This window comes from Gallus gallus, chromosome 9, assembly GCF_016699485.2.
Source record: "Gallus gallus isolate bGalGal1 chromosome 9, bGalGal1.mat.broiler.GRCg7b, whole genome shotgun sequence".
NCBI lineage: Eukaryota > Metazoa > Chordata > Aves > Galliformes > Phasianidae > Gallus > Gallus gallus.
Window position 1 is genome coordinate 18,429,245 of NC_052540.1, and position 14,756 is coordinate 18,444,000.

At 37.2% G+C, this 14,756-nt stretch overlaps 1 protein-coding gene across 7 annotated transcripts in view; it reads right to left on the reverse strand.

Annotated features, from left to right (window-relative positions):
* The window catches only part of NLGN1 (neuroligin 1), a 304,610-nt gene that overhangs the window by 17,558 nt on the left and 272,296 nt on the right, over window positions 1–14,756 (reverse strand). For 4 of the 7 annotated variants that reach the window (XM_046898434.1, NM_001398453.1, NM_001398454.1 and 1 more), the window contains 2 exons: window positions 5,395–5,607; window positions 65–854 (listed from right to left, as the gene is read on the reverse strand). In XM_046898434.1, the coding sequence (XP_046754390.1) occupies window positions 65–854; window positions 5,395–5,607 (1,003 nt within the window). The remainder of the gene's footprint in view (window positions 1–64; window positions 855–5,394; window positions 5,608–14,756) is intronic. The other 3 variants (NM_001398455.1, XM_015291660.4, XM_015291655.4) reach the window with 1 other exon arrangement.

Sequence of the window (14,756 nt, forward strand, 5' to 3'; positions counted from 1 at the left end):
GGGAAAGCATTGCTTATTTATACGCAGTGTTTGTATATAAAATTATTCATTATCTGGTACTCACCCAGTTTTTGCGAAGTTTGTCCAGTATGTCATCACTACTGCACTTAGCATGACATCATTTTTGGAGAAATTACAAGGAAATAATTCAGTAGGACCAATCATGGGGATTCCCAGTACGTAAGGAACCTCATCTCCATGGGCTGCATCTGCCCATGCGGGTACCTGATCTGTCTGGCAATGATGGTAAAAGGCATAGAAATATGTAGGCGATCCAAAATTCGAGTGAAGATCTGCTGTGGCCACTGCTGGTGCAACCCATTGGTGATCAGTAAACAAAGCCAACAGTGTTTTCCTTCTGGTCTCAGGATTGTGTCGATCTGCCCAGTCGGTGTACATAAATTTAATAGTTTCCCTCAATATATCTTTGCCTTCAGGGTATCCATACAAGTTATCGACAAAATTAGAAACTGCGAAGTCAAAATCACTAGCCGATATGCCATCTTCACTATCCACAATATTTTCAACAAATTTTAACCCTTCGCCTTGATTAACTCCCAGCATGATGTCATAATTGAGGAATTCTCCTTGTTCCATCAATATCTGAGGATCATCTGGTATCACATCGCCATCAATTACTGGTCCAAAGGCTATATGGTATCTAGCTGGTTGAATGTCCTGGTCAACAAGTTCTCTATAAGGCTTCTTCTGTAGACATTCTACCAGTTCTACAGTGTCTGACATGTTGCAACCAACTTTTGTAGCCAGCATCCTGGCATATTTTGCAGGCTGAAAACTAACTGCCCAGCTGGAGAGTGCTGTTCCACTTTGAGCTATTGCTCTTTGAAAAAGTCCTGTGGGGAGAAATATTTTAAAACTACTGAAGTGACCTTGAAACAGCTATATACTTGAAAGATTCAAAGAAGTTCTTTGAAACAATAGTAAAGTTTAGCAGAAAAAAATACTTAAAAACAATCTCAGTAATAGATAAATACACAAGATGATGAGCTCTGACTGCTGTTGAGTCTACAGGTAATGTCTACAAAATAAACATAATATGTGCAGAAACTGAAGCAAATGGTTCTACCTTTGTGTAGTCCAGCTGAAGATCAGACTTTCAAAAGGAACTCAGGAAGAAAAAGAAGTGGCATTACCTTGTGTAGAGTAATACTATTAGCATGAAAGAAACTCTGGCCTTTAAAGCACTTTATAGGCTGGAGAAAAAGCCAGGAAGTCTCTCCAAGCCATCAGGAGCATGCATGTATATGATCACATATAAATAAAACTAATATACTGCTATTTTACTTTCTCCTTGGGATTAAACCTGGTTTGAGAGGTACAGTGTATTTGAATTGTATATTATAGCAAAAGTTAGTGTTTTGGAGCAATGGATGAGAAGGTACTAGGCAGCTATTAAATTTATATGTGTCTGAGAGTCAAGATTCTTTCTTGTAAAATCTTGTTTTAATGAATGCTTATAGTGATCACATGTGAAACATGAAAAATGTTTATTTTACACCATTTAGCTTTGTAATTTGGAGATTTGAGCATATGTTCAGGTATTCATTTAGCAAAGAGAGCGCGAACCAGCTCTGTATATAAACTTGTAGCAAATCCCAAGGACTTCAGTGCAACTAATTTGAATTTCTGCTGATTTAACTAGCGTTCTGGATCAGGAATTCTATTCATAGAAATAAAAAATGTTTTAAAATTGATCTTTTCCTCTCCCCTCCATAAGCATTTTTGAGTGTGTTATGAAGTAAAGTCTCACCCCTATTGTAGTCAATAAATCAATTTTTTTGCTATTGACTTTAACATGGTGAAGACTCCAACCTTATTCCTGTATCTCATGTACTCCTTCCATTTTGGGCTTTCTCTTTTTCCCACTCCCTCTGAAGTGGGCAGTTCCATTTCTGAAAGAAATTTTCAGTGTAACAAAAGGCAGAAAAACTGATCTCCTCTAATTCTCATTTCTAATGTTAGTATAATAGGAACTTCGAGTATATGTAGGTGCTTGTGGCCTTTCTCTTTTTTTGTGTTTCTTTTTTTTATTTTCATAGATGTGCATCCATTTCATATCATTAACTCTTTAGTGCTTACTACTGGAAGGTATTTTACACTGGATTCGACCTCTCTGTAGCTCACTACGAGTAATACAAAATGGTCCACTGCAAATGTAAGTCGTACCAATATAAGACATATAGCTCAGAATTAGGTTTTACTTATGTTTGCAGGCACCCAGAGTAATTCCACTGACTTTGGTCAGGAACTGACAGGAAATTACATCTGGCCTCACTTAGTTAATTTTGCTCAGGATGTATATTCTGGCCCATGTTTGATGAAGAGCGGGGTATTTCCACAAAAGGAACTAGAACTAAGGTACTCAGCTTACTTCAGAACTAGATTTCAATAATGCAAAACACCACATATACTTTGATAGGTAACATATTTCTATTGATTAAAAAAATAAAACTAATTATTTCCGTATTCTCTTAATTAAGTCAGAGACATGCCTTTACAAACTATACTGCAGTACCAGATTCTGCACATTCAGAACTTAATAAGGATCAGTTGCTGTCAGGAAACATTTTACAAGCTTCTGAGGAATTTTCAAATCATTTTAAACTGTATTAAAGTGAAATCCAAGTCTTAAAATCAGATAGGTTTAGGGACTGAAATGTGTAAACTCAAGCTTCCCCTTAAATTTACGAGGAGTCGTATCCAAGATATTATTTCCTTGCAAGAAATGAGTAAAAAATAAGAAAGAGCTGGAGCTATAAAGCAAGTAAAAATATATTTGCATGTTTACAAGGTCAGATATTGAGCTAGTATAAATCAGTTCAAAGTCAGAGGAATTACCACAGAGGATCCAGGCATTGTAATAAATGTAACAAAATGACAAAACTGAATTTTCACAAACATGTATTTCATGATACTTCATAATGTTTCTTTTTGCATACTGTATAAATCTCTTTTTATTGCTTCATTAAATATCTCTGAACAAGGACAGAAAGAGTAAGCTATGTATTAAAAAATGCTGCTCTAAACACAATGGCTCGCTAAGTGTATATAAACATTAAACACTGGATTAAGTGAAAGTAGTCAAGACCTCTAGCCATAAAGTTATCCTAGGAACTGAAACTAAGCCTTCTCCCTTCTGGAGAAGAATTCTTAAGGAAATATTCCTCGTCTCAAACTACTGATAGAAAATGAATAATGCTGTGAAAAATTATTTTCATTCTGTCAGATCAGTATCTCACAGGAAGGAGAAATATATTTTTATCTGATAATGTGTATGATTATTATAGCTTACGGGCTTCAAACTGATGGCAAGAAGATTTAAATGCTCAGCAGACCATATCGCTTTGTGACTTCTATTCAAAAGCTCACCAAATAAATAATAATAATTTGCAATTTGCATTTATTCATCTACATTTTCAGAGTGCTTTCTAAAGATGAGTGCTGTTCTGCCCACTTGCAGATGGGCAGTACTAAACAGCACCATCTTGAAAGGGGCTGAATTTGTCCTCTCAGCTACCAAGTGATCCTTCCAAAGGAAAATGGAGCAAAGAGAGCAACTGAATTTGCATCTTGTGAAAGAGACTGGTTAACAGTTTGCAACAAAATCTGTTTGGAAAATATTAGGAAAAAATTGAAACAGCTTTCCTTATTTGAAGCTGACTTTAGTAATTCTTTAGTGGAAAGTCTAACAATCTCCATATGAAATATAATGAGTACACGTGGGTGTGGCATGTTCTGTTTAATCCAAAATTCAATAAAGCTTTTTTTTTTTTTTTTTTTTTTTGCTGTTTTTCTTTTGTTATAAAAGAAACCCTGACGTTTACAACTCCATTTTACATACACATCCTTAAACCCTCCCTCCAGATCCTTTGAACCGTTATGTTGGAAAATAATGGCACCAGTATCCCCCCAGAAATTCTGCTCCTAGCAGAATTCTGGATGTGTGTTGAATATGACAGAGTAAAATTTCCTGATAAGAGGCAAGACATGACTGTCCAGATATTTTAAATAGTGGCATATCACATGAATGCCATATTACATCAGTAAGATTAGTATTATGGTCTGGTTTTTTGTGGTCTTCTGTGGATCCAGGAGTTGGACTCTGTCATCCTTATGGGCCCTTCCCAACTTGGGATTTTCTATGATTCTACGATTAAGACTAAGTAAGAGGAAGGAAGATAAACAAGGTCTCATTCAACTCTAAGCCAAATCCTCTACACCAAAAGTTATTTCTTCTGAGTTCTGGTGAAAAAAAAAAAAAAAACATGAAGCAGTGTGACCTTCAGATTACAGGGTAATGCTTCTTGTAAAAATAATCCATATATTTCTCTATTTTAAAATAGTTTAAAGGCCTGATCTAAAGAATCTGTCACTTTCATTGACCTCAGGGGGTTCTGTATCACAGCGTTGGGTAAATACAGCTTTTCTAATCTCAGCAGAATTATTGTTTTATGACTGGCCAATTAGTCTTCCATGAAGATACTACAATACAAACCAGTGTGCAACTGTGTGCCCAGTGACAGTGTGATTTCCTTTGTAAAAATAAACAGTATGGATTTATTTGTGAACACGGTGAGACAGAAGTAATGTGATCAATAAGCAATAGCCATGCAAATGAGAAAAAACATGTGGAACTTTGATACTAAGCTTATGGAATAAAAAATTGGGGGCCTCAAACAGCATGTTTTTAATTTCCTGCTGACTGCCTCAAGTAGAGAGAAAAGCTGTTAGTTATGGAATAGGAAAAGATATAGAAGAAAATCCATTTGCAACTTGGATGCTTTGACAATTTTGGATCATGCATGCAAGACATTCAACCATTTTTCTTATTAGATGACAGCAAGTGAAGCTTATGCAGTTTCAGACCAAAGATTTCTGAACTAGGTACTCTTCTCCTTCACACAGAATAATAGTTTTAAGTATTTTAGTTGTTAGCCTGAAAAGAGAAACTGTGTCTTTTTAGTTTTCCTTAAATTCTGCTCCTCATGAGAAACTAAACTTGCCTTTCATGATTGTCTGAATATAGATGACCTCATCTACTGTGAGCATGACTGACTGGTTTTCCAAAAAGGACACCCTTAGGTAGGAAAGAAGAGAGACAAAACTGATACACTGAGCATATGCTGTTCAGAAGTCTGCTATAAAGCATTTCAACAAAGCTCCATAGGAAAAAGAAGAAAGTGACCCAAAATTTAAACATGCACAGAAGAGCTGAGGGAGAAGGCGGCTAAGTACAGCCTTTAGAAAGTTTGCTTAATACTGAGCTGAACTCAACTGTTCATAGAACAAAGGGAATATACAGAGCATCACATAGTACTAATGGTGGTGGCATGCAGACACCAAAATTGTCAAAATTTGCAACCTGCATAATACCTTTGGTTGAATTGCTCCAACGGTTACCTTCAGAATAATGGGATAAAGTCAACAGATTGACGCATGAACCGCCTGCACCAGATCCAAAAACAGTTATTCTTAATGGGTCACCACCAAAGAACCCAATATTTTCACTAGTCCATCGCAAAGCTTGAATTAGATCAAGGAGGCCATAGTTTCCTTTTGCTGCTTGGTCCCCAGTGCTCAAAAATCCTGTGAATGGAAATGAAAAAAAGAGAGGGTTAGAGAAGTACTCATCTGACTAACCTTTTGCAGTCTTCTAGGTAATACTTTAAAGGTATATGAAGTTAAGCATCATGAAATTGCATCACTTTCCATATCCACTAGACAGCAGTTTGCAATTTTGCACTCCTCCTGGAATAACTCCTTTAGTGTTCGCTCTTTTGGCCATGATATATTAATGTAGTGAAGATGAAGAAACATCACAGGCTGAGTATTCATCGAAGTACTAACAGGTCACAATTTACTACTCCCAAAGAGTCTGCTGATTATACTAAGTTAAAGAGTACAGGTTTAGAAAACAGATGCAATGAAAGCATTTTTAAGGGGTTGGTCAACTGTGTGTTGCACTTCTGCAGATGCATCTGACAGCTTTGCTCCTGCTTGAGAGGCAACAACTCAATTTCTTTGTATATCGTGTTCAGTTAAATCACAATAATACAATCTTTATTTTCTTTCTTTTTTTCTTCCATTTTCTTTTCTCCCCCTAAAAATACAGATGGTGTCACAGGACAGACTGCATTGAAAAATGAACTCAACTCCCCAAGTTCCAGCACATAGTCATTAACCTCAATTAATTGAATCTACATTAAAAGGATAAAGCCAATTTAAGCCGTTTCTGTGTCCCTTTAACATCAAGAAGATAAGAGCTCAGGGGCAATCAGGAGAGTACAGGAATTACCTCCTTTTATTCCTACTGGAAGAAAAACAATGCAACACATCAGGTGCAGGAATGACTGTTTTAGACTTTACTCCCAGCAGTGCCCTGGCATTTATTATTACCATTACTCCTGTCATTAGAGACTACTGAATAAATGGTGGACAATAAAGACTTTGGAGAGAATCACTGTTGATAGAAGACATTTTGGATCCAAAATGCAAGTTTTGCTCTTGGATCCCATTAGTTGACATTTCCAATTTTTTTAAGCTTAAAAACCAAAATGTTTAAATAATACCAGCATTGAGATGTAGCCCAGTGCCTACATTTGCATATGAAACTGATTTAATTGTCACTAAATCAACAACGCAACTGTTTTTCAGTACATGCTTTGTAGAGAAATGCAGCCATTACAGCAATTATTTCCATATTAGTTATGTATTAGTGGGTCTTCTACTCTAGTTAAAGTTATACTGATTTAACTCTCTTTAGTGTAGACAGCCTACTCAAAAGTTCAGTTTTTTTCAAACAAAACCATAACATGGCTCTCAGAGGACTGTCATTGCTTCATTATGACAAGAACAACATCTTTTGAGACATTTCTACAAAGAAATACAGAAGTGCAAACACATACATAACGTAAGAATTTACCAAGAAGACAGCTATGTGCACGTGCATACCTACATCCATATGTATTAGGAACATGCAATTTGTTATCTTATGATTGTTCCTATTTGACTTCAAATGGCAAGGTTATATGGAGTACTCTTTTGAATTTGGTATTCTTATGTAGACATTTATAGTAAGAGACTTTTGCTGCAAACTGCACTGACGGCTAATTGGCATCGTTGCCTCAGTTGTAGAGCTACAGCATGTTTGGGGTGAACAGCTTTGTTTGCGTAGGTCAGTCCTGATCTTTGTTAGCATGGAGAGGAAACAGGAAAGTAGCATAAGGTGCCAGGCCAGCAATTCTCCCACTTTCAGAGCTAATGTACAGGTCTGATAGGCATACTTATTTACTCTAGCTGTCGTAAATCGCTGTTTGGATACCGGACTCTAAAATAACTACTATTTTATGACTAAAAACTGCCACACTTATTATTTAACTGCATGAGAAAGGAAAGTAGCATCACTATCATAGAAGAAAATATCACCACCTTATTCAGGAAAAACCCAGAAACGAACTCATAATGAGTTCATTCTCACTTTACTATTACAACCCGGTACTCAGTTGGGATGAATATTATGCTATTCTACTCTCCTTTTTTACTCTCCTACGTTTTTTTCCTTTCACGCAGCCAAAGAGGCTGGTAAGCATGCCTATGCAAAGGACCAGCCCCAGTAATGTCATTGTACCTATGATAGCAAATCCAATGAAAGCTTCCTAACTAGGCTGACAAAGCAGTGAGACTGCTTGGAGCTGAGGGATGGCACCAGTGACTGTAACAAAATTGAAATGTGTGAATCTATGGGAACTACTGGATCCTGTGGCTGCAGATGCTGGGAGAACCTTCTTCGTTCCTCATGTAAGTACATGACTGAGGAAAATCAGTGACATATCAATTCATCAAGAAGCATATAAGTGACTGTGCTGACTTACAGGATTACAAAAAAAAATTGAAAGTGGCACTCCCTGAAACAAAAGCAACAACAGGACATGAGTGATTACCAAAACAGTGCCCTAAACAGCTCTCTCTGTTTTTTTTCCCCCTTTTTCTGCCTTGCAGATTCCTGGGGCTCAGGAAGGGTCTGCTCTGAGCAGGGCAGCATGTTGGTTTGAAAGGACGCTGTAGAATTCTCAGTGATTCTGAGCATTAGGAAAATAGATGGCAGTGAAAGTCTTGAAGGAAAACAAATGCAAACACTCAAGATTTCTGAACAAGTTGTTTTCTATATTCTGCGTAATATGCAACAAAACAGGCAGCAAGTAAGTCTTTGCCTGGAAAACGACAGCTGAAAATTACAGGTGAAGACTTAAGCAATCCCCTGATGTTAAATGAGTTCACATCAAACCCTGAAGCCTGATGGGAAAATGGGAAATCCTTGGGAAATCGTACATATACTAGTTTTAAAGAATTCTCTGTAGAAAGAATCTAAAAAAGAAAACTAAAGAGGAAATGTCTCTTGCTGCTAGTAGAAACATGCATTCAATTCAGGAAATGTGCCAGAAGGGGGAGCTTTCAGTTTATTAAAAAAAAAAAAAAAAAAAATCCCGAAAAGGAAAGAAAAAGAAAGAAGGAAGCATTAGTAATATTTGCCTCATTCATCTACATTAGAGAAATTATGACTTGTGTCCAGAGCAATAGCTCTGATGCAAAAGAAATATCTCACGCCTCCTCAGCAAGAACCACATTGGCTGACTTCCATATCTACACAAGATGGATGATTATTGATGTTGACTTCCATGGCATGAAACATTTCTATCTCAATTTTCAGAACCATAAGAAGCCTGTTAATATCACCACCTGCTCATGCCTTTTTTCTTATATGCAATAGTATCAGCATGGTCTAAAAGCATTCAAAATGCCATGAAACTGTAGATAGGACTGATAAAACAGATTTTTTCTTTCTTTTTTTTCTTTTTTTCCCTAGCGAGGACTGCATCATTGCAGTTACATCCATACAGAAATACATTAAAACACAGCATCATACTCATTCTGTAGGTCTGTGGAGCAAGTGCTTACTCCTATTTAGCACTTGGATAGAATAGAGGTTCTACCAATACTTTTTATCCCTAGAGGAGATTTCAGAATGTAGTTAATATAGATACCATAAAAGCCCATATCAAATCTATTCCTCCATCTGTGTCATTTCTAGGACACGATTACAACACTATGCAGATATTAAGCTAACAATTTTGTGTCAAAGAGGTGAACTGCCTTTGGTGGAAATGGCTTGTGTGTGCGTGTGTATCTGAAAGCCTGCCTGTTTTTTCAACTGCATTGGCTAATGTATTAAGATATACTATCCCTCCCTGCAAATGGTGTCTTATTAACATCCGAGGATTGCCATCTCTGCAGGTACACTATCAGATGCCATCATCTCTGACTCTTGTAAAAAAATAAAAATAAAATATGGTGAAGTAAATGATTCCATATTTTAGGGATTTCAGGAAGACATTTCCAAAAAAATTATTTTTGTATTACTCTCTAAAAAGGTCAAAGGTCAGATTGGGCTAATTTTGTTCCATAATTAAGTTCTTCTACTGGAAACATTCCAATCATCAGCTGAACAATTGCTATTTTATATTCTGAACGGAGAGGTTATCTCTTCTTTTATCTCCTCCAAAGGAGCAGATGCTAATAGAATTATGGAAGTGTGGACATGGTCTTCTGTGAGTTGAGAAAGAGATTTATTAAACTCATTTGGACCGCGGCTCTGCCACATGGCTCTTCGACAAATGGACAGAATGTGCCACAACCAGTCCCTGTATTTTGTGTTTAAATATAATAATAATAATAATAATAATTTTAATCCTGCCTAGGCTTATCTGCCCATTTAATGATTTATGCTTGCCATTCAGAAAAATAATTTTCTAATGCAATTCCAGTATTTTTGAAGAGTAAATAAAATAATAGAGATGGGAAAGTTTAAAGATGTTGTTAAAAACCTTAGATTCAATTATATTAAGCTCTGACCTAATTTAAACATGCAAATTAATGCAGAGGGGAAGGCTAAGAGGGATTTTTTCCTGAGGGTAAGGGAACTACTGCAGCTTGATGATACAGCAGGAGTTGGCTTGGGCTGGTGGATACCTAAGTGCCATTTCCTATTGCTGAGAACCAAAGCATCCTTCTGATGAGTTCTGTCCGTGCGAGTGATCCACAGCTCAGCAACCTCTGTGCCTGCACGAACAAAGGGCGCAGAATGCCTTGCTGTGCCTGTGAGAAAATACGCAGCAGCCAATACTACTCTAAAAATAAAACACGTGATAGAAAGTGCTCTAACATGCTTCAAGGTGGGCTGCTTTTTCTTTTTCTTTTTCTTTTTTCCCCCCCAAAGAGCTACGTTACTGAAAGCAGCAACATGTACTACTTTTAAATTGCCCGCCTGCTTAGGCATGTGTTTCAGCTGCTTCCAGTTACAAATCCCTATGTGGTAAATGTCATCTTTTATTTTGCTAAAAGAATATGTTGCACTGTGCAAGTAAAAAGGGCTCAATGTACAGTGGAAGAATACAGGGCATTTTGAGGGATGGCTTTGTATTTCCTTTGGATTACAGGTTCCTTGCCTAGGACTTTGGTTTGACAAGCTCTATTAATATTCAGTGGTAATTGCAATCTACAGAAAATTTCCGTTGCCCTTTAGACTGTACCTACTCAGTTAGAAATGTGAGCAAGATAAGCAAATTTTAAGTAATATGGTTAAACTTAAAGAGCACATTTGTTTTCATCTTAGACATCTGACTTGAATTTGCACCAGCTAACTAGTCTGAATGAATTACGTGGGCAGCAACACTGTGAACATTAATGTATATGTGATATTCATGGAGCAGAGGATACTGCTCCTAGCTTTGCTGACCAGTCATTCCTAATATTAATAACATGTTTTAGCAATGGATAAGGGGTAAGGTGACTAAAAGGATTTTATGGTGTTTGATTTTTTTTGTATAGAGGATACATTAACAAGCCAGAATCTTTGTAGGTGGATGCACTGCACTTTTAAACAATCAGAAGACAGATGCAATTAGACTTAAAACCGAAATTATGCTCAGAAGACAAAGTTGTATTGTAAAATATTTGTTAACGGGTGTACATTCTATCTACGTATATGTTTGCAAACCATACGCTTTTCACCCAAGTACTAAGGTTATGTGAGAGGTCACATAAATTGCTCAAAAACCTATCTATACTCTCTGTTCTCGTGCCATAAATGTTACAAATCAAAGGCAAGTATCTTACATACAAATAGCCTGAACTGATTTTTTCAGCCCATGACTTTACTTTGGGATGTGTTAGGCTTCAATTTCTGCAATGATCAAGTAGTGACTAACAAAATTTAGCTGGATGTGCTATGTAACAATGACCAAAGTGATGGGAGAGACCAGGAAGGGCTGTGATATGAGGCCATTACAATTGGAAATCATCCAAAGTTGTAGATTTTTATTATTTTTTTTCCTAACAGAGAGAAAATGCATCCCTTCAATATGGACTACACAGCTGACTTACGGAAAACATCTTAGAAACGAAGAAGTTCCTGTGAGTAGCTGTTTTCACTATTCGCATAACTTCAGTCACCCAGATCAACTATTTTAACTGCCCTAATTAGGTTGTTACTGTAAAAACAGCACCTCAAAGCTAAGTGTATGAACAATAACGCGTACTGTGAAAACGCGCTACAGCTGCAATAATTCATACACTTATTGGGCTTTAAAGTGCTGCAGCTGTGAGGAAGAATTGCTTCAACATCCCAACAGCACCAACTTCTCTGGCCTGTGCCATTGCTCCAGAAGCTAGCTTTTGGAAATTCCTAGCCATTTCACCAAAGTCAACAATTTACAGAACTTAATTAGTTCCTTGCATCTTGCCATTTTTTTCCTATCCCTGAAAGATAATTTTCCTCAACCCTTATAGCAGGCAGGAAGTTGCTTAGATATATCGTGATAGTCTTGGCAAGCATGCCGCAGACACTGAAGCAGTTGGAGATTTTAATTCCAAGATTTCTCAGAAGGCTGCAAGAAAACGTCAAAGTTTCAGTGAGGAGATTATAAATGCCTGTGAGTGCTTTCAAAAGCTTTAGCTTTCTCGTCTTCATGTGGTCACTGTGTTGTTGGTGGTTTTTTTAACACCCTGACTCCAGTATGTCACATGAAGGCTGATGTGGGTGGTCTCTTACATTATGAGATGCTCACCTAACAACCCCATGCTTGCTGACAGGATCATGCTGTGTGGAAGGCCCACAAAGCAGCAGGTTGGTATTGGTTGTAAGGCCTCTCGCTGGCTGTTTCCCAGCTGTGGCATGGTGGCCCTCTCCCCAACAATCCCAGCCCATGTGTCAGATGGGATCAGTCAGTGGGTACAGTACGTGCTGAGCTTGCCAGACACGGAGCGATAGAAAGTACAGGTCAGATATCTGTTATGGAATGGTCAGCTTCAGAGACAAGCCTTGTAGAGGCAATCCTCTGAGCCTATGTGGTGGATTTGGGACTGGGGTGGGAAGTGAACACTGATCCTGGGCTCTGCAGGCAGCTTGTACACAGGGAGAGCGGATAACAGGGCGTCAGCTGCCCTGTGCTTGTCAGACCTGTGCTCAAAGCAAAGCGCAGCCAGTCCCAAATGATTACCCATGAGATCAGCTCTATGGTGGCTTATTACGGATGATCTTTACTGAAGAGTCAAATGAAAGTCTGATAATAATCTTGGAGATACCTTAAAACAGTTGTGTAAGCAACACAGCTAGTCCACAAGAAGTGATCTTTAATACTGATTTCTGGATACGCTGTAAGAGGAATAAAGAAAAGGAGGAGGCAAGTCTAGTCTCAGGGATACAGCAGCAGAAACTCATTTTAAAGGATTTTTAGTGATATGTGCTGACACATATCGGAAAGTAGAAGTAAGCCCTAAGAACTGATGGATGACATTTGGCATAGGTGGCCACAAAAAGCAGCTGGAGCATGTTTGATTTGTCTGCTTTTCTTCCTTAAAAATAGAGGGGAAAAAGAGATATATAAATATATATTTTGCTAGTGAAAGGAGTAGATATCTATTAATATTTTAATCTTTGAAAAAAGGAGCAATTCTGTTGCCAGCAGATAACATCTGTTTTAATGCCTTCCACAAGGGAAAATTCATACTTGTTAGTACACAACTGAGTCATGCTCTAGGGTGATGCAACTTTTAGTTTAAAGAATTTTTATGCTGCATACAAAATTTTCACAGGATAATGAAAAACACTGTAGTACTGAATAATACGATAGCAATGCTTATATAATTTACCTTCTTTGAGTAGTTTAACAAAAATATAAGTAAAATCAACAGCCACTAACAGACAGCATAGGCAAAGCCAAATCTTATTATAGGATAAAGTGTGGAATAATAAAAACCAAACATACACTGATCCATTGAAATATATTTAACCAAACTACAAATGATAAGGAAAGACTACCTGGGAGAATGGAAAAGTCCATAGCCAAAGCCATCATTTGACTTTCTGACTTCGCGGAAGAAAGCGATACCCTAAGAGAGAAATTCTTGGCCTCGCCAAGACTGAGTGTACAGCTGTTCCAGTGCCATTTACTTCAAGTAGCACGATACGCAAAGTTATGCAGCCCATAGCACATTGTATTCAATATCTGCCTTCTACTTCTGCCTTTCTCCATTACCATTTTCAACAGCAAGACCAGAAACAAGGCATTAAGATATATCTGTCTGTCCTACAGTGTGCTGCAGGTTTTAACATTAGATAATACGGTCAAAGGCAGCGGCTGCAGACCTGGGTAATGTTTTATAGTGGAGAGTTAACAAATATTAATATTCTTAATGTGCAAAGTTTTAAAAATCAAAATTGAGTCCATAAAAAAGTCTCCTCTACATTTTCATTCAAGATATGGGCAAAATGAGTTCATTATTTTCAAAATAGCACAGATGGCACTTGAAGATCTCTCTACCCAACATATTTGAGAAATTTATGCCATATAATGAGCTGTTTAATATGTTCAGCTACTTCAAAATACAAGTTGTTCAAATTCAGATTTCGAAAGCATTGTTTATGTCATGCATTTCAGCTGATTATTCCATGCCAGAGACCACTTTTACCAACTTGGGCCTGGAAATTATCTTTGCTTTAGAATGGTCATTTTAGTTTTGTAATAGTATATGTTTAGAGTAAGGTCTCTTAGTTTTTCAGAATTTTGAATATGCATACAGATGAGAAAAAGGTTGGATTTAATTTCACTAGAAGGAAAAATTCTTAGTTAAGAAATAAGAAAATCATAATTATGAGTTTCATCGATAGGGACAGCACCATAATTTCTTATACTGCTTCACAGTGTTGAGATGTGTGATGAGGGTCCAATCAATGTTAATATGTATTCTACAAGTTGATGAAAGGGAAGTCAGAAATCTTCACGTAAAACTGCATATGCAAATCACTAGTTAGAGGCCCCGCAGTTATTTGAAAGTGCAATCTTTCAATCAGAACACAGAAATTATGGTGCTAATTTACTGTGAACTCAAATCTCCTTATTTGAAAATAAATAGAAAAGATTAACCATCAGACCAATTTACTGAGAACTGCATTCAGAATGTCATCACTTGCATTTTTAAATCAGAACTGGAGACTATCTAAAAATAAGTCATGGTTCAGATAAGATGTAATTCAGGAGAGTCTTATGAACACAATAATACAGGTAGCAGTCATATCAGACCATCACGGGAATGCCTTCTTGCTTTTGAATATGTGAGCTGAACAACATATGAGCCTTAAACAATCAAAATTTGACTTTACACTGTAGTCTGAGCAGTGC